Source organism: Lygodium microphyllum, chromosome 27 (assembly GCF_053477565.2).
Source record: "Lygodium microphyllum isolate KBCC chromosome 27, Lygodium_microphyllum_v1.1.10, whole genome shotgun sequence".
Lineage (NCBI taxonomy): Eukaryota > Viridiplantae > Streptophyta > Polypodiopsida > Schizaeales > Lygodiaceae > Lygodium > Lygodium microphyllum.
Window position 1 is genome coordinate 11,276,164 of NC_141161.1, and position 27,624 is coordinate 11,303,787.

The window sequence follows — 27,624 nt, forward strand, 5'->3', positions numbered from 1 at the left end:
GTCCTGGCTGCTTTCAAGTTCTCTATGAGCTGTTTCAAGAGCTTTTAGTACCTGCACGTGTGCACACACACGTACTATATAATGAACTTATTTTCTGCTTGCTGGTCTAGAAAAGGAAAAGAGGGTATATAATGATGGAACCATCATTCATGATTTATCGTTATGTTACAAAGAGTATATACATGGTTCGCTGCCTTTCCCACATATGTTCACAACAACTGCCTCTGCCTTTGATATCTCATCCTCAGCATAGTCATACAATAGTGCTACGCAGAAGAGGCTGCAGGAGGATTGTAATCCTCTGATAAGTAATGGAGCAAATGTGGTGTCCCTGCTTGCCAGACTTGTTAATGATGGCCTTTGGATATTCACAGTTGAGCCACATCCCAATTTATAAAAAGAAAGCTGTGCCAGCAGAGTTCAGAAAAACCCATCCAGTTGACAACTTGACCACACAACTGGAGTCACAGTAAAGCCCATCAACTGATCAACACATGGGATGTAACTCTTAATCTGAATTATAGCACGGAGTTTAATACCTCTGCCAGCAGAAGGCTTGAGGCATCCAGCTGCCAATCACCATCTGACACATGACACCTCATTGCAACCTGTTCAGCTCACCAATACATTTTTTACACGTTCGGCAATCTGGCTCCGCATACGACTGTTGGTTAGCAAAGCTGAGCCAGGTAGATCTGCCAGTAGAAACCTGTACAGCTGCCACTGCCTACCTCCATGAGAGAAGCTTCCAATGTCAGCCTGCACATTTAGAACAACCTATCAGCAATAAAAAAGCACACACATGTTTGCATCAAAAAACTCAAATATTCATTGCATTGCATATGTTCTGCTGCATCACACAAATCAAATATTCTCTGCATTGCACATGTTCTGCATCAGCAATAAAAAGAACACACATGTTCTACATCAAAAAACTCAAATATTCTCTGCATTGCACATTTTCTGCATCACACAATTCAAATATTCTCTGCATTGCATATATTCACAGAACAAAGAGTCAACTGCACACCTTGAAGATGCACAATTCGAGCATCTTCACAACCAGGGTAACATCCATTAAAACACGTGGGCGGCCCCTTCCATTTCCTTCCACTAGTGTTGCAACTAATAGTTCTGTGTCAGGGCCTCTGTTCACTACTGACACCCTGACAGGATTGCACAAATCCGAGTTCAAGCAAGCAAGTAAAATTTTCTGCTTGCTAGGATCAGCAAGCTTGCCCCCATCTTCTTCTGTGATGAACAAGTCAAAATCTCCAACTCCATTGGGAGATGTGGAAAGGCGGCCATAAGCAACCTGTTACCAAAAAGAGTAGTTGAGTATACACAGGATACAAAGAAGACTTACACCCAAGCTCACTCACAACTGTACCTGTATATGCAAGTCCTTCAGGACCCTTAAGCAGTCATACAAAAGACATTTCTGACTTGAAAAGACAATCTGGATGAGTGTGTGACCAGGGCTAAGAGAATTGTCTATAGTCAAGGACAGCTTTGAAACTTTGGGGTCTTCTTCTGTGGCCACTTCTCTGAACAAGCTCCCCAAAATGGAAGGAGGTAAGTGATTAGCTACTTCCTCAGAAACATCATCTTTGCATTCTGGTCTAAGTTCACAAACTGATGGAACTCCTAAAATCTGTGTCATGTAGTCTCGTACATCTTCCTGTCTCCTCTTAGTGTGCAAGGAGGTCCTAAAAGCAGATGCTCCTATTAGCTTTTTATGATTGAACGACAGTACTGACAGAACTTAGAAGTATGCATCAAATCACCTTCTGTCACTGATGAAGAACAAATTGATGGCGCTGCCATCAGGACTTGTCATGACATTGAGTCTGTGTATAACAAGCTCCAGATCCCAAAGTGCCAGAGCCAAATCTGCATGTCCAACATGCATATATAATAATACAACAAAACAGAAAAAGCCAACCAGAAAAGCAAAGGAATGAGTGGAGACGGTGCATATAGTTGCTCATACCGTTCAATAAACCAGGTCGGTCTGCTGAGTCTGTTTGCAATAGGTAGATAGCTTCCTCCTTCTTGGTGGTGGCGATTGCTGACAGCCACAACAAAGACGAAGACGGACAGGCTGCAACAAGATGCCTCTTCAAAGTAGACCACTTGATGGTATGGGCGGCAGCTACTCTTGGACAGATCCAAAATAACAAGAGACACCATTTCCCATCTGTGGAAAAATCTGCAAATGCATAACAGGTCTTGAGAAAGTCACTAGTAAAACAGAGACATCGCAAAATATTGTTTAAATGAAAAAGAAAATATCCCTCTGGTTTCAATAAAAGCAGGCATTTTGTAAGATGTTTCTTCTTCTCTCAGCAAGAGTTAACATGACAACAACATACACAAGGAGTTTCAGACAAAGTCCCATTATAGTTCCCACATTGTGAATTAAAACAATCTGAGCTTCCGCTCAGGAGGGACTGCATACCTTGCTAAGAGTGGTTGGGGGCAGGGAGCTGCCGGCCCAGGGTGGGATGCGGTAGGCCCCTGCCCCCTATTACACCTAGTTAGGCCCCTACCCCCTACTACAGCTAGTTAGGTATGCAGTGCCTCCCGAGCAGAAGCCCATGATGCTGAAGACTGAAGGGAAAAAGCCATTTTTCCCACATGGAGAAGTATCAAAAACTTATTGTAATAATCCAATAATGATAGCATCTACTCCGTTGATTGAGATGATCAAGCTTTGGATACATTGAAAAGAGTCCCATGCCAAAAGGGAATCAGTAGCATGTTCAAGGATAAGATGCTGCAGGCATTAATCTTTGTAGCATGGGCTGAGCGGCGTAAATAGACAAGCTCAAGCCGATGTCGTACCTGCGCGAACAACGTTGAGACCAAATTCGAAGATAACACGAGCCAAGTCACAGGCAAGCCCGAGCTTGTCCGGGCAGTTGACAGTGACGATGCTAGGGTCCCCTGTCTTCCTTCCTGGACGGATGGTGACAATCTCTTCGCTCAGAGTCCTTGCATCCGCAGCTGCCGAGCTCTTGGTACGCGAGATCTCCATGGGAAAATGATGATGATGATGATGATGATGATGCAGGCTGGACTTGATGGCTTGAAAAACCATTGGAGTGAAACACAGGTTTGTACATGCAATGGGGGGTCGGGAAAACTCGAGGCTAGAAGAAGCGCCTGCATGCAGAAAGAGTCAAGAGGTCTTCGATGCAGAAAGATTGAGAGAGAGAGAGAGAGAGAGAGAGGTGTTGACGTGGCGGAGAACGCTGGAAAGCCCGGCGCCTTCAAAGGCGCAGGCGTGGTCGGCGGTTGCCATCGTGGCTCCTCACGTGGACAGAGTGACGTATCATCAATACAATTATTATATATTAAGTACTTCCTTAGGCATAAGCACAAAGATCCCGATATTCGGGAATCGGAAGTTGGAACCCCAAGAGTAAGAGCCGTGGAGGGGCTCTACCAACAAAAGACTTCAGCCACACTCTAATTCATACTTGTCTGGGCCTCGCACCACAACGTACAACCCTTTCATAGGATAATTTTTTTTAGAAAGGGAATAAATCTTTAGAAAAGCATTCCATCAATATATTTATTTATTTGTTTATTTATAATTACGCTTGTGGGAGTTGATGTAATCCCTCTAAAAATAGAGGGTCTACAAGGACTGGGAAAAGTCTCGAGAAAAGGGCTAATCGATGAGCTTCCACAAGTTGAGTATTATGTCCTCACATCCATTTTCCAAGCATTTCTAGACTCTGGCCTAGGTTTCAAGACCTAGGTGTGTCCTGACCCTAAAGGGGGCCTTTACTTGCAACACCCAATACCCCAATGATATTACAAGTCTCATTTTACTTTTGTGGTCATATTTCATCAATAGTAACTAAAAATCACCAAATATAATTGCTTGGGAGCACAAACTTTTGATGTGGCTTTCCTTCTCTACTTATAACTATGTACTGCCAGCATCTATCGAGCCATTTTTGAACCTCACAATTGTCTTTGCACTTGTAGATCTCCTCATTTGCTGACAAATATAGCCCCTGATTTATTTCCCTACTTTGGCTTACAACTTAGAATGTTTGCATGAAAGTAAGTTTTCAATTTTTTATTCTAATGTTTTTTCAATAGGGGCTAGCATAGGTGCCATGATACTGCTCTTTTACCTTAATCACCCATCTCAATTGACCCATGGTGGTGGTGGATAGAGAACAAATCTCAAGTAATAAAAGAATATTGTATCTTAGGTTCTTTGGCATCCCCATGGATTTTGGAGTCAATCTTAGCCAAAGATGGATAGGGTTATGGGCCAAAGTCAAGACCAAGCTAGAGTTCCAAAAAGTACTTTGAAAGGGGATTTGCCTCCAGCATTATCTTTCAAGCACATCATTATCGTTGCTATCACTTATTTCTTAGCTTGATTGAATTTCCCGCAAACCTACCTTTATCAACTAGACTACTTATGTTGAAACCTTTTAGGGAGGAGGGCATTTTAATCAATTCAAAATTCCCAAAGTTGCTAAGAGTACTTGTACCCTACCCAAGTTTGGGGGAGGCTTTGGTCTTCTTGATCTTGAAACCTTGCTTATGAATTGGCAATCAAATGGGTGGCCTTGTGTTGTGAGCATTAGGATGAGGACTAAGCCATCCTCTTCTCCCACTCTCTCTATACTTTCTCTCTCCCCAAATATATACAAAGACCTCCCCCTCCATGTGATTAAGTTTGTTCATTTTATGACTTCGCCCCCAAAGGTGCCTTTCCTTTAGTCAAAGGTCTTTGGCTTCCCTAGACAAGTGTAAGGCGAGACTTCCACTTAAAAAGCCCAATAACTCTTAAATGACCTAGTCCACCCCATGACTCCATTTGGTTGAGTTTCACCATCCCTCTTCTACATTAGGAAGAGCTTAACATGGAATCTAGACTTAGCATTAAAGGAGAATTTAGAGGACATTTGGGAATACTTCACCAAATACTAGATCTCTTATCAAGACCTTAAGCATATTATAGACTCGTTTAAAGGGATATAAACCTTGTACAAAAAAGAAGAATGAGGAAAGGCTTAACCCTCTTTCCATTTAGATGGGATACCCCATCAAAACCTACTCCTTTGTGTGAGAGGTGAAAAATGCCATGCTCCCTCTTCCCAACCTCCCTAAGTCTAATAGAAATTTGATCTCAAAGCTTAATAAGGGATGGGGCATTAGTTGGAGTTCTAACCAAATAGGTTTCGCCTATCTTGCTTCTCATGGCTTATCTCCACAAAAGCATCTAGAGTAATGCAAATGCCATGAAATAGGCATTGGCATTAGTCAAATTCAGATGTGACATGGCCCATAAAACAATTCCCCACCTCTTTATGACTATCAAACAAACCACAAAGTCCTTCAAATCCTACACAAAACTGTGGCCCCCCTTCAACCTCCCAGCTTACTTGGAAAAAGCTTCTTTCAATGGAAACTAATGGTCCACTCCCCCTCTCTAGACAATTCCAAGAGGCATTTTCCTATGGAATAGTTGGCTTAATTTAGTTATGCTCCATGGCAAGAGCGTTCATGAGATTTCTTGACTTAAATCTCATCTATGGTTGCATGGTGGTTGAAAATGGCAACACAGTCATCAATGAAGAAAGTAGAAGAATGACATGGAGCTTCAAGAGAAAGATGACACCCCCTACCTTTCCAAGCAAAAAAAAAAATCCCATAAAGAAACATAAGTCATCATCAATATTGAACAAGTAGCTGCTAACTTGCTCCTTACTCTTTTAAAAAATCTCTAGATGCACTATCTAGTAAAAGGAAGTTTTAGTAAAATGAAGTTTTAGAAATGTTTTGTTAGATAATATGCATGTATCAATGCCAAGAGAACTCACATTTTTTTGTCAAGAATCACATGGTGGGGAAAATTGCTTAAGTTGTTGCATCAAACACACACCATACACACAAGATGAAGCTCACTCAAAAACATAAAAAGAGAGATGGAGCTCAAAACGTTTTCTTGCCGGTTTCTTCTTCTTCTTTCTCATACAATACAATATACACAAATTATAAATAAGACACAACATAAAGAAAAGTGGCCTACTAAGGCAAATAGTGTATAACTGACTACCCTAATCGACTAGCACTATAACTATGCCAGTTTGTAGGCAGGTGCAACAAACTAAATATAATAAGTGATAAGTCAGTGGCCATGTGAGGATCATAATAACCATCGATATGGTAAGTGTAGATGTGTGGACCCATCTAACTAGCGGTCCATCATCAATGTCTGTACGTGTTGAGCTTGCCATCTCAACACTCTCCCTCAAGCTCAATTGTATCTCTACAACTCCAAGTAAGCTTCGAAATTTTTGAAGCTTCTCTGCACCCAATGCCTTTGTGAGAATGTGAACTACAGTCCTGCTGACATATACCGAGTTAATCTTACCTACAAGTGCCTTCTCTCTCGCAAAGTGGTAATACACCTCATTGTGTTTTGTCCTAGCATGGAACACTAGTTTCTTAGCTAACTGTATGCTACTCATGTTATCATAGTGAATGACAATTGGACCATCTCCCTCCATATCCAAATCACACAATAACTTTTTTAACCATACCACCTCACATGCTGCCATAGCAACACTTCTATACTTAGCCTCTATACTCGTTAAAGTAACCATAGGTTGCTTTTTACTGCTCCACGTAACTGGTGCAATACCAAGGGAAAACATGAATCTATTGGTAGATCTTCAATAAGACATGCTACGAGTGTAATCTGCATCTGTGTATCCAAACACCTGTATATCCTTACCTGCCTCATAAAAATTTCCATAATGCAAAGTGGACTTCACATACCTCAATATTTATCTAATTGCATCCAAATGAGGCTTTCTAGCCATCTGCATAATACTGATTGACAAGACCAACATCATAACTCAATTCTCTGGCCTTGTGATAGTCATGTAAATCAAACTCCCTACATAGTAGGGTCTTCTATCTCATCTATAATATCAGGACTCAACTTCACATTTTGCTCCAATGGCATTGAAAGAGGCTTACACACTATCATACCATACTTGGATAACATATCCAAGCCATACTACCTTTGGGATAGCCATATACCATCATCACATCTTATCACCTCAATACCAAGAAAGTACATTAGCTCACCCAAATCCTTCATCTCAAACTTTTTCTTCAAAAATTCCTTGACTTCAGGAATCCCACTATCACTGTCGCCTATAATAATCATCTCATCCACATAGATGACTATGATGACCAAACCTAAATTCCCCTTTCTCACATAAAGTGAGCGATCAATATCAAAACATAAAAGCCAATGTTGACAATATACTCTCTAATCTTGTTAGACTATGCTGTAGGTGCTTGCTTCAACCCATAGAGCGCCTTCTTTAACTTGCACACATATGTGGGATGCTCTAAATCGTCATAACCTACTAGCTGCTCCATATACACCTCTTCTTGCAATTCACCATATGAAAAGACATTCTTCGTATCCATTTGCTGCAAATTCCGACCTTTGGTTGTTGCCAAACCAATCACATATCTAAGAGTTGCCGACCTAGCAACTGGATTGAACATAATCTATGCTATATGTTTGAGCATAGCCTTTTGCAACCAGTCTAGCCTTATACCTACTAATAGAACCATATGCATTACGCCTAATTTTGTAAACCCACTTACTGCTAATAGCTTTCTTGCCCTTAGATCCCAAGTCTTATTGGCTTCTAATGGGTGATCAAGGAAGAATTTGATCCTTACTATAGGTACAAAGAGGGAGATGGAAGTTTCTAAGCAATAAGTATCAAAATAAGCAAAAATATGCTCTAATTGCTTCAATATATGCTTAGAATGTGTATGTAATCAAGCCTAGGCAATGGGACTTTACATGTGAAGCACAAGGCTAGAGTAATTGGTGGGGATTGGAATATGGCATCTATTGAATCCAATCACTCACATGGGGGATGCTTGATGATCTTTGAAGAAAGAAGATCATGGGATGATCTAGCCTTGGCATGTGAGTTGGAAGACTTGGCTTTCTTGGTGACTTCAAGAACGAGCATTAGCTATACTTGGCACAACAAGCATCTAGGGCCAACATGGAGGGGTAGTAAGCTCGATAGGATCTATGCCTCCCAAGAAAGGCATGTTGTCTATGTCGAGAGATTGCTTATTACTATCTATATGATGTCCCAGTTTTTTATCACATCTTTGTTTTAACTATATTTAGAATGGTCACTACTTCTAGGAGTACCAATGGTCCCCCTCTAGTTTGATTTGACACATCATTTCTTCAAGATCCAATTAGCTTTTATACAAGATGCATGTAGAGTTTGGTTTGACTATGATAGGAAGCTTTAGAAATTTTTTGTGATATAACAGTCTTGATCCCACTTTGGCAAGCTTTTCTCTTTGACAGACCTTTCATTGCCAAAGAAATCAAAGATTTTTTCTTCAAAATGAAAGTTGGAAGGCTTTGGAGTCTATACGGCTTGCCATTGGAGGTCTTCCAAACATTGTGGGATAGTTGTGCTTCAAATTTGATGGCCATGCTTAACTATGTAATAAGAGTTGGAACAACTAGTTGGAATCGAGGCTTAATCAAATTGGTGCCTAAATAACATTTGAGGACTAAGGCCTCCAATTGGAGCATTGGCTCTACATGTGAAATTTTTATTTTCCAAGGAAATACCCTCCAAGTAATTCCACTTTGTGCACGGCCGATGTATTCATGATGTGAGTTTGAATCTCACCTTTTCGATGGATCATACTGTAATCCTTCAATCTAATTTCATCATTGTCAATGTGGGATATGAGAAGGCATATGATTGCTTTAGCTAAGCATTTATCCTAGGGGTACTCTTTGCTCTATGAGATTTGTGTTGTTTTGAGTGGCATGCTAGAAACTTTATTCAAGAATGCTTCAACATTAATCAGCATCAATTGGGCCATCACTAAACCTTTCATGTTAGGGTGATCTATTAGACAAAGGTGCCCATTAGCACCCCTAGTGTTTTCTCTAATTTAGTAAGCTTGACAAAAGGATGTAAGATGAGGTCAAGAGGATTGCCCCTTTCTAATGGCTTCTAGTGCATTGCTCAATAGTATATGGATGACAATGCATCCATCGTAGATAAAGAGTTGGTGGACAAGCTTTTGGAATTTAGAGACCTATATAGAGTTCTCAGAGTTGCTAGTCTCTAAAGTGAATTCGTTCAAAACTGAGCTCTTTCTTCTCTTATGAAACTACCTTGAGCAGTCAATGCTCGAGTATGGCTTCAAGCTAGTCAAGCCAAGAGAAATAGTGAGATACCTAGAATTCTTATTGGAGTTGGCATTACTCTAAAGTAAAGGTTTCAATCGTTTTGTAGCAAGTTTGAAGGTAAATTGAATAGATAATCACTCAATCCCACTCTCATTTGTTGGTAAGGTCACCATAGCTAAATGTGCTATGACTTCATTAGTAGTCTATACTAGTTCCTTGATGTGCTTTAGCCATCCTCATGGAATAAGATTGAGAAGTTGATCAAAGGTCTCTATGGTCTTATCAAGATAAAAGAAGGCCACCTCAAATTAGTTGGGAGTATCATACTACAAATAGAGGGGGTGTTGGGCTTGAAGCCTTGGCTCACAAATGTAAGAGACTCAGCATTGGTCTCTTGAAGACAATGGAGTTGTGTTACAAGGTTTTTTTTTTTAATGATCATGGGAATACACTTGCCTAATGAATGTATTCAGGTGCTCGAATGGGAGATTTCATCTATCCTTTTAGAATTGCCAAGGCAAAGCATTGGCTTTTGAAACTTTTCTTCAAAAAGTTAAATCCATGTCACATTTAAGATGTTGTAATCTTTTACGTTTTGATTGATAGAAGATACATATTATCCAAATATGTTTGGAACTAATTGTCTTGTTGGTCACCTAATTTTTAAAGGTGGATAAGGACACAAAAGAAACATGGAGGATCCTTTCACATTGGTGGCATAGCGCTACTACCTATTGAGCAATCCCCTAAATACCTCAAATAAATTGTTGCTATGCTCCACTTCACCAAAGAAGTGGATATTTGGTAGATAAAAGCAACCTTTGCACATATTCCTTGAAACCATTCTTGTTATTTCATATTCTAGCAAATACATTTTCTATGTGAATAATATTACGATTACTTTAAAGAGATAATGCCAAAGCCAAAAAAAGGCTTAGTTTGATATAAAAACATCATGCTAAAGAAAAAAAATGTATTCGTCATTAAAAAGGTCAAGTATCCACTCCACATGTTGCATAGTTGTTGGGCTTCTTAGATTCTATCACATCTTTGAAGTTGCTAATTCAATGACAAGCCATACGTAACTTTGCATTTTGAAATGTCAATTTTGGCTTCTTTCTTTATTATTTCATCCATTGAATGCATTTGTTGTTGGTTAGACACCCAACCACCTCTTGGCAAATCAACACTCATACGCAAACAACTTTCTTGTTGTTTGAGCCAAAATCCAATAAAATAATATATTATTTAATTAACTATTTGAAGGTGTGTCACTCACATATTGGTTTCTCTTGTGATAACATTATTTAATTAATTGTTTGAAGTTGTGTCACTCACATATTGGTATTGCTTGTTTGTCACATATTGGAATCCATAGTCAAGCACTTGTGACCGAGTGTAACTATCTTGCTCAAACAAAGAGAAAGCTAGCAAAACCAATGTATATGGAAACAATTTTTAAAACCCAATACAAAAAGCCTTCAATGAAAAAACTTATAGGTTGTTCAAGGCTTTGAATTTTATTGCAAAAAATATTTCACACATTATAGTGTACAAGCTCATTGATCAAAAACTTATGTAAAGTATTTTTTATTTACATGAAGCACATCATTATGATATATCTTGGGGTTCACACATTCCACTAATGTTGCTTGTCTATTCTTTAGGAAATGGCTATCCTCACAATCTTACCTTGGTAATTAAATTTTCTAGTCTATTGGAAATCTATCATTATATGAAATGGTGTCACAAAGTACCATTTTATACCATATGCATATGTACATGCAATAGATGGCAGACATACATACCAATTCAAAAGATTCCTTCAAGGATTTCCAATCCATTTCTTAAAAGGAGCATGTGTCAGTAAGGCGTGATTTGCTAACCCATTACCCTTCTCATGCATGAGGATAGATGCATTCCTTGATTTGAAAAAGTAACACAAGCCCAAAGGTTGCTCAAAAAGCAATAGCACCAAAAAAGAAAATGTCAACTATTATCTAGAAGTTTCATGCAATTCAAGTTGAAATATATATTCTTGAGATGTCGAGCTCTACATGACCTAGCATCCACTACGTACCTTGGTGATATGGCATGATATTATTCACTGGCATGTTAGGTGACCGATATGAGAATATGCCAGTTATTCTATAATTGGACTACACCCATGTAGTCCATCCTTGGTTATGGTACATTCATTGTGCTACCTCTTCTTTTCCAATGCGTTCACACTTAGTGACCATGTGTACATACATTATGGCACTTTCATATTAGTCCTTATCATGTTGTAGACTTAGTTCCTTTGTGTGGAAGAAGAAGAAAGAAGAATAAGAAGATTTCAGCCCTATCTCTATGTGTGCTCAAGTCTCCATCGCTTTTTTGTGTGTACTCTTACTCTCTTCACCTCTCTTCCCTATTGTCTGTTTTCATGGTACCAAAGCCGTCCCACAGCTATACAAAGCTCAAATTTGAAGGCTCAAGTGAAAGTGTTGGAGCATGAAAGCAAGCAAGCAAGCAATGGGTGAGAAGCTCTTCATTTGGCTCGATTTGCCTTAGGTTATAGCTGCAATAAGAGGCTCTTGAGGTTGGCAAGTCTGCACTCTCTGATTACTTTGACACTTTGTGAGCAGGAAGAATAGTGTATGTATTGCAAATACATCCTTAAGGGCTCTTCCACAATGATTTTGGCATCTGATGTCATTTCTCCATTTGGACCTACAAATGGTCTCCACAACAGTTTTTGGGTATGCTATAGCTTTCGCTTTGTCCACCATTTACAAGTGCACATGTTACAGATTTTGAATCTATAAAGTTTCATGTATTTTTTGGGTTACAAACACAAAAGGCATTTGCATATAGATTGCAAATTGCAGTTATTATTATACAGTCAATGAAAAAGGCTGTGTGTTTAGTTGTGGCGCACCTAGTATCAGCTTGCTTGCAAATTGCAAGTTTTTGCAAGGTTTTCTATTTTGTCAAAATGTCAAACAACTTCAACCAAATTCTAAGTGAGAAGCTTGATAATAATAATTATCCTACATGGAAGTTTAGGATGACAAATATCTTGAAGAGCAAAGGTGTTTGGAATTACATTGATGGAGACGTGGCAATAGCACATGAAGTTCCTGCACAAAATGCTATTGTAGAATAGTTAAAGGCTAAGAAATATTGGGAGCATATATAGAGTAAAGTCATGTATTGGTTGACTGTTAGTGTCACAAATAGCACGATGGGCTATTTGCAGGAATCTGAAACTCTTGCTAATTGCATGGAAAATTTTGGCAAGGCTATTCTAAATAAATACAAAGGCTAGAAGGCTATGGATTAAGTTAGTTGAACCAAGTGAAAAGAGGGAACCTGTCTAGTAATGATTATATCTTGAAGATCAAGAGTATTATGGAAGCTCTTGGATCTATTAATGTGGTAGTCGATGATGATCATGTTGTGCATACATGCTTAGATGGACTTGGAGATGAATATAAGAGCTTCAAGTCATTTATGAATACAAGAGATAATATCATTGATTTTGTAGACTTGATTTCTATATTGATAGTTGAGGAGAAGAACCTTAGCTTGGATTCCTCTTCTTCTCAAAGTAAACACAAGTCTGAACAGGTGTTTTACTCTACTAATAGAGGTAGAGGTTGTTGTAGAGGCCAAGGTGGTGGTCATGGTCAATGTTATGATGTACAACAAAATAAAGGACAATATTGAGGAAGGGGAAGCCAAAGAAAGCAAGTTGCAGAATCTAATAGGCAAAACATTTTGGTGACAATAGAGAGTACTGGCATTGTGGTTAGAAAGGCCACATTTTTGAAAATTGCTTCACAAAGAAAGCTAAAATTAGAAATGGAAAAAAGTAGTAAGGTAATTATGCATCGAGAGCAAAAATAACGATGATAGAAGTGAACAATTGTTTGTTATGCAACACTTTATGGATACTATGATTGCTTATGCTTCATCAAAGAATGATGTATGGTATGTAGAGTCAGATGTCTCTAGCCACACGACCTCTCATGGAGAGTGGTTTAGAGAGATATGCACTCTAGAGTCTTCAGGCTATGTGGAGATAGGGGATGATACAACTCACGCCATTACTTATGTTGGAAATGTTCCTTTGAGTTTGTAGGATAGCAAAACTAAGTACTTGGTTGATGTACTGCATGTACCAAATATTACAAAAAACTTGGTTTCTATTAGTCAAATGGTAGAACAAGGATTGCAGGTTTAGTTCATATATGATGATCATTATATAGAAGATCTAAAAAATGATTGCAAGTTGATTGCAAAATAGAAATGTGCTAGTAGATTGTTTACTTTTAATGTAAGTATACCTGGAATAAATGTTGCCATGTTTGCACAAGGTTTAGGTGTTGTGGTTGATATTGAAATTTGGCATAAGAGGATTGGTCATGTAAATGTGTAGCCATTAAAAGACATGCAATCAAAACAGATTATGGATGGCTTTCCCAAGTTTAGAGTTGATGGGATGCATAAAGTATATAGAACATGTCAATTTGGAAACTAAGCAAGGTATGCATTTCCACATGAAAAGCATCTATGCAAGAAGTCACTTGAATTGATATATTCTGATGTGTGGGGCCCTAAAATATTACAACTTTGATTGGTTGTAGGTATTATGTTTCCTTCATTGATGATCATACTCGCAAAGTATTGGTTTACTTCATGTGTGAGAAAAGTGAGGTGCTCACTCACTTTAAAAGCTTTAAGGCTTTGGTTGAGAAGGAGACAGGGTTGTATATTAAACGCCTAAGGTCAGATGGAGGGGGAAAATATCTCTCCAATGAGTTTTCAAAATTCTAGTAGAAAAATGGTATACAGAGGCAGTACACATGCAGATATACTCTGTAGCAAAACGGAGTTGTTGAGAAGAAAAATAGGCATATTGTAGAGGTGGAATTAGAAAGAAACTTGCCTCATTACTATAGGATTGAAGCAATTTGAGAGTGGATTTTTAGATTCTGTTTTGAAGCAAAAAAGAACCTAGGAGGCCATAAAAGGCCAATTTTTCATGCAAAATGAAACGGTTGCGGATCAATGAGCTGGAGTTTTTCTTGATGGAGTTTGATGCCAAGAACCCAATACAAGTCTCAGTTCATCAATCAGAGTCCATTTGAATCCCCATTTAATCCCCGCAAGGTTTGACGTTATAAAGCAGCTATTTGATTTGGGAGTTGGAAAGTTTATGAAAAAAATTATTTTCACACTTTTACAATGCTGATTGTTAATGAATAAGCTTGTTTGAGCATGGTAGTCATACAAAACTCCATTGCATGCACCATATGGTATCATCCTAGATGCATAGCACTTGTTTGTATGAGTGATGACCTATGTTGAGAGTGCGAGGTACCCTAAGTTATAGGGTTAGAGATTTGGTTCCTTGGGGAATATTTAGTGAGGTCTATCTATTATCTCTTGGATCGATTCAATCAAAAGAGCAGAGCTTGTTTCGAATGTATTCTATGTATTCATGACACATCTTGGGGCTAATCCATAAGGTGTAGGAGAGCCGTAGTGGAGCCACGGTAATCAACCGAGGGGTGCTCCCTTTGTGTGTGTTTAAGTGGTGTATAGCACCAATATGTGTAGGGACTACCTCTAAGGAGTGTATAGAAAGATATCCGTTGGACTACAAACCTTACAAACGTAAAGTTATGTATTCAAGGTTAGGGTAGTATACCCCTTAGATGATCCTGGCCGTGAGGTTGTGTGGGGTGGTTTGAGGTGAGCAGTAGAGGCCCGGCTAGTGCCATAGAGCCAATTTTTGGATTGTTTTAGGTCCCGACACAATTTCTATTTCCGTATACATTATGAACAGGATACCCACTACTATTGTACATGGTATGACACCTGAAGAGAAGTTTATAGGTAGAAAGCCAAATATGTCTCATCTAAAAGCATTGGGATCTTATTGCATATTCCTGAGATGAGTTGCACTTTAAATTGGACCCCAAAGCAAAAAAATATGTATTTGTTGAATATTCTATTGAGTAGAAGGGATGTAAATGTTATAACCCTATTACACGTGAGTTGCAAATTAGTAGGGATGTTGTTTTTTATGAAATGAGTAGTTAGTATAGTTATTTATAGAATATAGTTGGGGTTGATGAGCATGAAAGTGGTTGTATAGAAAATAGGTTAGTGGTCACATAGTCGTTGAGGGGACCACAAGAGTCTCCTAGTCATGGTTTTGTTGATAGACCTTGGAGTGGCAGGTTGAGGTCATAAGTTACTCACCAAGTACATAATAGATATCAAGAAAAGGTAAATAGAAAGTTGGGGACTCACCTATTGTGATACATGCATCATCAGGTTTCTCTCACATTGATGTTGATTCAGATGGCTTTGAGCAAGCTTGGATAAGGAGTTTGGGATTTTTTTTATTAAAACACCTAGTGTGTGGAAGGCATAAGAGGATGTTAAAGCACCTTGTAGTGATCCAGATCCACACATGTCAAGTAGAGTGAGAAAGCCAATACAACGATTGACATATGATAGCTATGTAGCTCATCACTATGCATGGCTAAGGTTGTGTAAGATATGGGTTTTGAGGATGCAGTGGGTAATGAGTATTGGGATCATGCTATGGATGAAGAAACTACTGCACTTATGGATAATGACACATGAGAGTTAGTGCCTTACCTCCTAAAGGAAAGAAAGCTATTGGCTATAATCGAGTTTATAAGGTCAAATGGGTCTATTGAGCACTATAAGGTATGCCTAGTTGCCAAAGGATATGATTCATACTACTAATTATGAGGAGACCTTTGCTCTAGTGGCTAAAATGGCCACTATAAGGGCTATCATAGTAGTGGCTATATCAAAAGGTTGGATCACGCATCAAATGGATGTTAAGAATGCCTTCTTGTAGGGGAAGTTGCAAGAGGAAGTTTATGTTGATTAGCCACCTAGTTATGTGAGTGAGGATCATCCAGATAATGTATGCATGCTTCATAAGGCCTTGTATGGATTGAAGTAAGCACCTAGGGCATGGAATAACAGGATTACAGAATATATTGTGAGCATTGCATTTTGCAGAGCACATATTGATCACTCACTCTATATATGTGAGAATGATACAGGTATTGTGGTCATTACTATATATGTGGATGATTTGATCATTGTTGGTGATCCAAAGATAGAGATTGACAATGTGAAGGGTCTTCTCAAGGATGAATTTGAGAGGAAGGATTTATAAGAGCTATGCTATTTTTTGAGGATAGAGATAATTAGGACTTTAGAGGGTATATGGTTGTCATAGAGACAGTATGTATTAGATATGTTGAAGAAATATGGTATGGCTAATTGCAAGCCTATCTCTATACCTTTGGATATTAATGATAAGCTTAATGCACATAAGGGTGATTTGATTGAGGATGTCACTATGTACAAAAGATTGTGAGCAACCTTATCTATTTGATGATCTCTAGGCCAAACCTAAACTACACAGTTGCTTTGGAGAGTCAGTTTATACAGCTTCCATGGAAGCCACATTTGGATGCAGTGTGGTGCATATTGTGTCATGTTAAGTCCACATTGGACTATGCCTTATTCTACTCTGCAGGTGTACCACTAGATTTGCATGGTTACATAGATGCAGATTGGATTGGTAGCATTTCAGACAGGAGATCTACCAGTGGTTTTATGTTTTCCTTTGGAAGTGCTACTGTTACTTGGAGTAGCAAGAAATAATTGATAGTTACCTTGTCTAGTACAAAGGTAGAGTACAGAGATGTTGCAATTGCAATATGCGAGGTGGCTTGGTTACGCAAGCTACTTTTGGTGATTTGGGGATGTAAGTGGACAAGAAGGTCATTATCTACTATGATAACCTTAGTAGCATTCAATTGGCTAGGAACCTAGTGTATCATGCATGGACCAAACACATAGAGATCCATTACCATTTCATTCAAGAGTGGGTTCTAGCAAGTGATATTGACTTGGTTTATGTTAGCATGGAGGATCAAGCTGTTGATCATCACTAAGGCCTTAGGAGATGAGAAGCTTCAATGTTTTAGGACTATGCTTGGAGTTCACGAGCTCATGTTGAGCTTGAGCGGGAGTGTTGAAATGTCAAGCTCTACATGAGCTAGCATCCACTATATGCCTTGGTGATGTGGCACGATATTATTCACTGGAATAATAGGTGACCAATATGAGGACACACCAGTGATTCTATAGCTGGACTATTACATGTGTGTGGTACTTTCATATTAGTCTTTTATCATGTTATAGACTTAGTTCCTTTTTGTGGAAGAAGAAGAAGATTTCAACCCTGTCTTTGTGTGTGCTCAAGTCTCCATTGCTTTTGCATGTGAGCTCTTGGTCTCTTTACCTCTCTTCTCTCTTGTCTATTTTCACATACACTATTCTTAAAAACATCATTGTACCTAATTGAGAGGAAATGTTTGGAGAAAAGTGTATTGTGCCCATAGACAATTGACAATTAGGGATACATAACTTAGGCTTTGTGTAGTTGTAGCTCTTTGATAGTGAAAGGGCAAGTGTTAATTTCCTTGCTCTACAAAATGAAATTCTACCTCACTATCAAAGATCTAATATGTTGAGAAGTACAATCCTCTTTGATATTGCCAAAAGATCTAATATGTTGAGAAAAATAACTCGAAAACTATTCATACCACTACTTCCATAGGATCAAAATACACTGCTTTAAGAGATGATAAAAGCTAATGTGACTTGACTTTTTCTCATGCTTCCACACAATAACATAATAGCACTTTAATGAATTCATGTTGTAAATATCTTCATTTTGAGAGAGAGAGAGAGAGAGAGAGAGAGAGAGAGAGAGAGAGAGAGAGAGAGAGAGAGAGAGAGAGAGAGAGAGAGAGAGAGAGAGAGAGAGAGAGAGAGAGAGAGAGAGAGAGAGAGAGAGAGAGAGAGAGAGAGTGTGTGTGTGTGTGTGTGTAAAGACGAGAGCATTTGGTTTTTGAGTGTATTTTCTTCTTAAAACAAATCACTTTGCAAATAGTAAACAAAATGAGTCCACACCTATAAGTTATGACAATCAACATGTTCTAGCATGGTCTTGTATGTACACTCAATGGAATTGCAAGTTTATCACCACTTACATTTGTATTCAACATAGCGTGTGTTCCACTAATGCTTTTCACTTCTATTATTCAAGGACTTTGGTGCAATCATTTTGCATGCAATAACATGATTACATTAGATTCAAGAGGCTAAAACAAGGTCATCCATTGATTTAACTTGTGCAAAAGTGAATTGTTGATGCACCATTAAAAAGGGGAATTAGAACGGATTATATTGTGGTAGGTTAGAATGATGTATAAGGAGTAGATGACAAAAGCAAAGACCATAGCTAATGTTTGGAGGAAGGAGGTGGAATCTTAAAAATGGGTAAGACTCATAGATAGATGAGGAGTTTCCTCAAGTTGTTTCCAAATATTTGATTATTAGCAAGAGCATTTGACCTATCATTCTCACTTGCAAATGGATTTAGCCACTTGATGTCCAGTAATGGTCTTAGCAGATGGTTGTATTTTTGGAATAATCACACCTATAAGTGGAAAGATCCTTTTGAAATGAAGAGGATTTTGGGCTATCTGATAAGGATTTTGTTGGCTTATAGAGATTTTTCACTAGGAAAGAGAGGATAGAATGTCTTCATTGATGATATAGTCATAGCAACCAGGATATCTCTAGAAAATAAATCTAGAAAGGATGAATTTGATATTTTAAGGAGAAGAAACACTTTCAAAACATGGGAATTAGTAGTTAAGTAAGCTAAAAGAGCAATAGAAAAAGAGATGCCCCTTTACTAAAGTCATAAGATGGAGAGATAGGGTTAGGAGAACTTAGTTGTGGTAGGCTCAAGAGAGATTGGGATGGGAGAGAAAAAGAGAGAGTGCATGTGTTTACAACATCACAAGATCATGCGCTTAGTTGTAACAAGGTAATATGATGCATAAAAAGGTTCACCGAGGACAAATGGAAAACAACTCAACAATGAAAAAAATAACACAAGAGTTATCCCAAAGCGAGCCACCAAGAACACTCAAAAGAAGTTGGAGCCAAGAGTTAAGCATCAAGCAAGAGTGAGTGAACAATGAGTATCACACTATATATGGGGTGTCAAGTAGGGTTTCCTTCACATAGGCTACAAGTGGTACGAGAGTTGAGAGGGTCACATGGACAAGAGTTGAGAGGACTCACTATGAGTGCTGCATGAAAGGAACCCAATAGCATTTTGTGAGGAAGCATATGTATTTCTAACAACACATCCTGATACTCAATACCCAATGTGATCAATAAGAAATGGCTAACAAAATAAGTCAAAGAAGTATCCACCAACCATGGAAGCCTCCAAACCTATATACAAACTAGATGTGTGTAATATTTCCACGCAATAAAAGTTAGTTGGTTAGTTTGAAAGTTAGTTAGTCAATTAATAAGTTAGTGAGATTACTAACTAAAGACTAACTAAGGTAAAACCTAACTAATATTAATATTTAATAATTTTTATTCAATTAAAAATATATTTAAAAAATCAAGTGTCGTAAATTCGACACTTTTCTCATATTGATAAGGACCGTAGCCACCCTTCACGGAAGTTACAACGTGAACAAGACTTGTGAGCCACATTAATCACTAGTATTAATGTGTATAGTTTGGATGGTCCAAAAATATTAGATTTTTGGGCAAAAAAGACTAGTATATTTTAGATATTATCCTAAAAATATAGAACTAAAAGTCATTTAAAAGAAAAGAAAATTAATGTTTTAGTTAGTTTTGGAGATTTTATAAAAGGAAAAAAAAGAAAAGTGACTAGCGAAATCGCGTGCGCCACGATTGCAGTCTACAGGCAATAGATAGCACTTTGAACAGGGAGAGAAAGAAGGAGTGATCTGAAAGCTTTCCAAGCAAGTGACTTGAGGTTTTACCCCCCTTTTGGAGTCAATGCAACCATCAGATTTATGATCTGAGCATCATATCACCAAGTCTTCTAAGAGCCCCTCCACTCTTGTTCTCAGCCTTATCCCCTCCTCTCTAATTCATTATAAATATGAGTCATGGGGAGGCACAAGGGAGCATAAGGAGACCCCGAAAAGCTGCAAGAGAGAGGGAGAGAGAGAGGATACCCCTCCAAGAGATTGAGAGAGAGAGAGAGAGAGAGAGAGAGAGAGAGAGAGAGAGAGAGAGAGAGAGAGAGAAGAGTTACCGCGAGAGGCTACACAGTTTCCCTCTATCTCGATCCTCGATTTAACCATATTCTCTTACGCTCTCCCATCTCGAATCTATTCCACCTTCTTAATCTCTTGAGTCTACTTGCGGACGATGGCCTCCAAGCAAAGAATGTCGCATGCGGATGACAATCCTACAACTAGCAACGAAGCTTCGAGCGAAGGCATCACTATTAATCCAATTGCGGTACCGATCGTAAGTAATGTATTTTCAAATTGATAGATGCTTGTTTTAATGCTCGCAAGAGATACATTAGGCTCCGTACCTTGTGGTGCTAGAATAGGTCAGTGAAAAGGATAAATTACATCTCAAATATTCAAAGATGAAGTTTGTGAAGTGCTTGTATCAAAGGGAGTTAAATTGCACCTAATTGCTATATGATGAATCCATGCATAGCATAAGCAACATATGTGATACTAAAGTATTGAGCATCAATGAGTCTTTGATTAATCTTTATTGAGGATAATATTGTTTAAGGTTCACAAATGCATATAGACGATACATACATGGGAGAGATTATGTGAACTTTACATCAATGACATGCAACTCCTTGCCTTAGGAGAAAGGAAGATAAAGTCAAGATAAAATGTTGCATAGTAGGAAAATGCTAAAAGATAATCTTCACTCAAAGAAGAGGCATAAATGCTATTGCTAGATTGATTAAATTACATTGGAATGATAGGACTTACGTCATGTATTAGGGCTGATTGCTTTGATTGTGCCTGTATTTTAATTGGATTAATTAAGGAATGATATTTTGCATGCGTGGATCATCTCCAAGATTGCACCACGGATTATCCCGAGAGGGCACTGTTTGATTCACAGGCCGATGGTCGAGTGGTGAAAAGGCCAACCACGGAAATGGCATCTCACTCCTAGACTACTTGTGGGTCAGGTGGAGCTTTGGACACCCCTTGCATTTCCAGAATGGAGTTGGAGATCCTTGTGAGCCCAATGTCTGGGACGTTGGAAGATCCTATTCTAGATAAATGATGGAAATTTCGGTGCCATGTGATTTGGACCAGGTACTTCTGTTGGACAGAAGGGGTACATAATTCTCCTGTCTGGGCACGAGACAAAGATTAATTTAAAGATAAGTTAAGGAACTTGTTTGATTAAAAGACTACTTGTTTTGTTTTTTCGTATGTGTTGTAAATTACGTGAATGAACTCTGTATCCTTAAAGGCTTAATTAATGAAGCTGATTTTAAATGTCACACATAAATGTGGTAGGATCTAATTAGAAAACTAAAGCTATCAAGGGAAGCGGGTGGATGGAATCCCCGACAGATCAGTCCTACGGCTGGGTGGTCCCAGAGAACTTGGAGGCTTCTCAAAAGTATTTATCATCGGATGACTTTAGGTATTGTTAAGTTAGAACCCGATTCATGTCGTTTTAGGGGACCGGAATGGGACTATGCCCTATGGACAAAGAGGTTGAGCGGTGCATCCCTCTCGTTTCCCATTCTCTTTGAACCAAGTGTGGTAAAGTTTCATATTCCTTTCATAGGTTGCTAAGGGATTTACTTGCTCAATGCCCCTCTAAGTTTCACATTGTTGCTAAGGGATTTACTTGCTCAATGCCCCTCTAAGTTTCACACTGTTGCTAAGGGATTTACTTGCTCAATGCCCCTCTAAGATCCTCCAACTAAGGTGATCAAGCAACAATGTGCTTGGCCTTTTTCACCACCTAGCTCTAAGCATGGAATTCCAAGCACTTATCTCAATGCTTGGGGCTAATGTAATTGCCAATGGCACACTATTGTCTCACTGTTCCATTTATATAACCATTTAAATCTTCTAGTACTTATTATAGTCGCAGTCACAACCAACAAGCACGCTTGTAACATATCTTTGGACCTATTGGGTTCATATTTATCAAATTAATTGGCCCTTAGAAACTGAACAAGAATAACATGGATATAACTGGTGAGGTGAGACAATGATAATAGTGGTTAGATAGTATGCATGTGATTGTCATGAAACAAATCATTAGGATCAAAAGAAATTGCATGCATTGTAGCTATACCTGTGCATCAAAGATGAGAATACCTAATGATGAGTTTAAAGTCTATGTATGCTTGTTGTTGTAGACTTCCTAAGGTTAGCGAACATGGTTTCTTATCAAGGCTTCATGGAGTGGGATGACACGATAACATCGAAAGTATCATTGATCTGATCGGGCTTGCTATTAGGTTAGCTTATGGGCGTTCAGTGACTGTGTTGTGATATGCTAATAGTAGTACCTATATTATTGTGGGCACACTATTACATATGCTCATCAATTTCATAATAGGAACATAAGATCAAATTTTATTAGTGACTCATCATTCTTGCATTGGTACGAGTAATAAATAACTCGGTATTAGGAGGTGCCTTTGGTATTAGGAGGTGCCTTTGGGATTAGTAAATCACTTTCTATTCTTACTAATCTATTATCAAATATCTGATGCCATTCTTGCATAGTAAGTAGTATGTCACTTTTTTGAGTACATGCACTCTTAGATGCATAAAAGAACTTGGCTTTATGGCATGAAAATATGGGTTTTGTTTTAGTTTATTACTCAAGCCTTTTTCTATTTGCATAACATACTTTGTAATGCAATGGTGTGGTCCTCCTTGTGCTTTCCTTTGTAAGGCTATTCACCTCTCACAACTATTTATTGCTAACAATGTTTAACCCCCTCATGATTCAATTGTACATTGACTTAGTAGGCTCATATTAGTTTACACAAAGCATACTACAATGGTCTACTTGGACTAGTGAATCCTTAGTTAGTAATAGACACCCTCCCTTGCTTGTTGTGATGACTTAATACACATTGATTCAAGTAAAACTAAGATATACATGTTGGAATGCTAAGGTTTTTTAATGTCTTGCAAGCTCCTTGCAAATAGAATACCTAGCACTTTCCACAACTTATATATGTAAGTCCAATACTAAAGGCACCTACTAAAACAATAGTATGCTATTCAATGCCACAAAGTTATGTCAATCTAATTAAAGGTACATAATATGGTGGATGAATTTTACAAAATACTCCACAGATAGTATAAGTAATGTAGAGTAAGCTAGAAACTAGGTGGGGACCCTTGTACCTCCCTTTCCCGAGAGGTCACCCATCCCAATATTGCTCACGCCAATGCACACTTAACTAGAAGTTTCCCATAATTGAACTAGCCATCTAGCCTCCAAAACCTTAAGGTGATGGATGACCTCTGGTCTATCTAATTATGGAAATATTCATCCATATTTGGCCTAGCATTCAAACCTAGTCTCAATGTTGGGGGTAAAGGCGCCTCCGCCTAGCCGCCCGTGTATTACTACACTGACAGTACCTGCACTTGCACACTATAGGCAGTGGGTGCCCATCACTGTCACTTCATTCTTTATTCTTTCAGTGATATTTGAATAAAGGGAAGATCGGTCACATATTGTGACTATTGGAGTTTTCACATTTGAAGTTTCTCTCTTTCTTGCTCTTGCTCTATCCACCATAGCTCTCATCTCCGTGCTCTCCTGCTCGATCCTTCTCACCTTTCAAATGGTATCAGAGCTTGGCTCTTCGAGGTGTTGAATGTGGTCAGGAACTCCTTTAGCTTTCAGTGATATTTGAATAAAGGGAAGACCGGTCACATATTGTGACTATTGGAGTTTTCACATTTGGAGTCTCTCTCTTTCTTGCTCTTGCTCTGTCCGCCATAGCTCTCATCTCCATGCTCTCTTGCTCGATCCTTCTCACCTTTCAAATGGTATCAAAGCTTGGCTCTTCAAGGTGTTGAATGTGGTCAGGAACTCCTTTAGCATTCATTCAAATACCTGCACTCTTGTCTTCACTCTTGGCAGACATAGCCACACCTTTTGAGCTTTTGGTCACTCTCATCCTTCTCGAGCAATCATTGGGCCTTCTTGGGAAACCTTAGGGCATTCATCTACAAGTGTTGGAGCTCTCATTCCACTCTTTATTTGAATCCATAGGGTTTGAAGAACAGGGTAGCCATGGCTCAGCCCCCCATGAAGATTTGGAATTGAGCTCTTCTCTTCTATGCCTATTGAGGCCTCTTGGGAAGCTTCTTTGGGAGCCATAGAAGCTCCCTAACCATCAAGTAGTGTGCAACAGCAACATCAAAAATGTGATTTTAGCAGGTTGCCCTATTTTCTTAGCCTGTGTCAAAAACATGGCCTTCATCTCCAACACCTCTTCAGGCCATTGGCACTACACAAAGGTCTCATTTGAGGCATAGGAGCATGCTTCAACCATGGCATTGAAGGCTTGAGCTTGGAATTGATATGTGGGTTTGATATACTTCAATCCAACCTAGATGCTTGTTATGACTATTTGGATGCAAATGGAGGTTGGCAAATGACTTGGATGGTTTCGGAATGTATTTTGAGCCTTGTTTGAGCTCCATATTTATTGGCACTTACTTGACATTGGTCTACACTGGCATGCTTTGTGATAGAGGTTATACCTATGGTCTATGCATGACCAATTGGTACATGCTTTGAAGCATATGTCAGTGATGCATGCTACGTACATTGTTTGAGCTTCTTTGCCACTTGGAGCTTCAATTGGGCTTGTATTTGGATACTTTGGAACCTCTTTTGGATGTTTCTTGGCTTGTCAGAGATTGACTTGGGTTTGTACATGATGTACTTGGATGCTATCATATGCTTGACTGCTTACATGCTCTTGGTGCTCTCATGATGTACGGTCTTGGCTATGAGACGTCTTATGCATTTACATGCTATCTTTGAGCTTGGTTGCTTATTTTCCATCGAATGTTGTGCCAGTGGGAGCTTTATGCTGATGGTCTTGGATTTACCCAGAGCTTGCAGGTTATGCATTTGAGCTATTACTTGAGATTTGAGACTAGGATCTCTTACACATCCTTGACTATGATATTTGCTTGGTAGATGCTTCTATGTCTACTCTTGGATGCTTATGAGCTGATTTGATCTGTATTCATTGAGCATACACTGACCTTTGTCAAGTTTTACCAATGGTGTGTACATCTTGCTTATTACTTAGGGGATGTATTGGTTGTACTAACGGACTCTCTTGACACATTTGGGTGTTTGGCTCATGTTCATTGGCTGTCATAGTGACTCTGTTATGCCCGCTTGATGTAGGATTGGACTTGGTAGTTACTGTTGTCATTGGATCTCTATTAGCTCACTGTTTACTCTCATTTACTGCTGCCATTTATTACAGCAAGCCATTTTATGCAGACTATGATGTATTATTGAGCTTAATCATGTCCATTTGATGTAGATTTGGTACTATTTAGTGGATAGCTGGTCATTCTAGTAGTTTCTCTTATTTTCAACTTGTTTTGGCAACGGTTTTGACCTGTTTACTGCTAAGTAAAACATACTATTTTCTACATAGTCTGTCTCTATTTTTTTACTCATTATGGCTAGCCATCTCACAGGTATGGCTTTGTTTATCATTGCCAAGTTGGATGGCACCAATTATAACTATTGAAAATCTCAAATATGGCAATTTTTGTATAGAAATTGCAGATTAAGCCACTAAGAAACAAAGGTATTAAACTTGAGAATATGGATGATGATGATTGGGCTGATCTAGATGCACTATGCAAGTCCACTATCATTTTATCACTCTCTGAAGAGGTCCATAATAATCCACTATCATTTTATCACTCTCTGAAGAGGTCCATAATAATGTTGTTGAAGATGAAGATTAGAGTGCATGGAATCTATGGGAAAAGATTAAGGAACTTTATGTAAAGTAGAGCCTTGCTTCATAGTTGTATTGGCTTGAATAGTCGATGGATCTCCTCATGAAGAAGGGGACCCCATGGTCTGCTCACTTTAGCCAATTTCATTCTATCATGAAGAATTTGCTGCAATAGGGTATTGAGTTTTAGTATAATCTACATCCTTTGTTTTTTCTTGGCACTTTACCTAAGTCTTGGGATGTATTTCGTACTACAATTTGTACCAATAAACTTGATGGACTAAAATTGCAAGATATAGAGAGTGCTCTTTTGACTGAAGAAATTCACAGGAAAAACAATGATGCTTCTTGCAGTTCACATGCTTTATCCGTTAGAGGTGGCAAAAGTAGCAAGAAATATAATGATCATCATGGAAGGAATCTTAGAAGTCCCGGTCTAAGTCACATGGATGTAGCAAGTCCCGTTGGGACGTAAGGCTGGACTAATCTTACATGCCATTATTGTGGGAAAGCAAGACACATACAGCTGCATTGCCATAAGATGCATGATGACAAGGGAAAAGAAAATGGAAAGGAAAAAGTGCAGGAGAAATCCAATGATCGCAGCATTATACTTGCAAAGTCCAACATAAATATTGAGGAGATAAATGTCATGCAGCTTGAGGAGTCCGATGGTGACTACATCTTAGTAGCCTCTTCATGTAATGCCTCTCAGCTAATCAAGGCTCAATCTATTCATGCACAATGTTGGCTCTTAGATTCGGGTGTGTCTTTTCATGTGACCCCCTATCGTGAGTGGTTTCATACCTATTGTAGCGTATCTGCTACTGTGAACTTAGGTGATGATCGGTCTCTTGCTATTGTTGGCATTGGTGATGTCACCCTACAGTTTCCCTCTAGTACCACTTTTATTCTACATAATGTACATCATGTATCCATATTGACTAAAAGCCTTATGTCTGCTAGGAATCTTGATGATGCAAATTATCATATATGCTTTGGTGATTCTGTATAGTGGTAGGCTTGTTCTTGCAAAAGAGGTGCCAAGTCTGGCAGCCTCTACCCCTTAGTTGTATCTAGTACTATTGACCATGTTTTGTCAGTGGGTTCTATCCCACATGTATCTCTCTGGCATGCTCGTCTTAGGCATATATCACTTAAGGGAATGAAAATGCTTAGTACTTTGTAGTATCTTCTTCCTTTTCACTACTCACATTTTGAGTCGTGTGATCATTGTTTATATGTCGGGCAGATTAGGAATTTACATAAAAAGTCTAGTATTCCACGCATGGGTGAGTCTTTATCTCTTGTATATTCAGATGTATGTGGACCCATGCCTTGTTAGTCATTAGGGGGTGCGAAGTACTTTGTCACATTTATTAATGATTATTCACGTAAGGATTGAGCTTATCCCATAAAGCAAAAA

The 27,624-nt window shown here is 38.7% G+C and overlaps 1 protein-coding gene and 1 pseudogene across 2 annotated transcripts in view; both read right to left on the reverse strand.

Moving 5' to 3' along the window:
* LOC148012056 (uridine 5'-monophosphate synthase-like) overlaps positions 1–602 on the reverse strand; it is a 37,128-nt pseudogene extending 36,526 nt beyond the window's left edge. The window contains exons 1-2 of the transcript XR_015689010.1: positions 540–602; positions 183–405 (exon numbers count right to left, since the gene is read on the reverse strand). The product of XR_015689010.1 is annotated as a uridine 5'-monophosphate synthase-like (transcript). The remainder of the gene's footprint in view (positions 1–182; positions 406–539) is intronic.
* On the reverse strand, positions 75–3,280 carry LOC148012057 (ACT domain-containing protein ACR9-like). Its single transcript, XM_087669613.1, has 6 exons — positions 2,848–3,280; positions 1,994–2,212; positions 1,788–1,893; positions 1,391–1,709; positions 1,031–1,315; positions 75–759 (listed from the first exon to the last, which is right to left on the reverse strand). Exons 1-6 carry the CDS (start codon positions 3,101–3,103, stop codon positions 613–615), a joined length of 1,332 nt encoding a protein of 443 aa, XP_087525739.1. The 5' UTR covers positions 3,104–3,280; the 3' UTR covers positions 75–612.
* Positions 3,281–27,624: the final 24,344 nt, after the last annotated feature.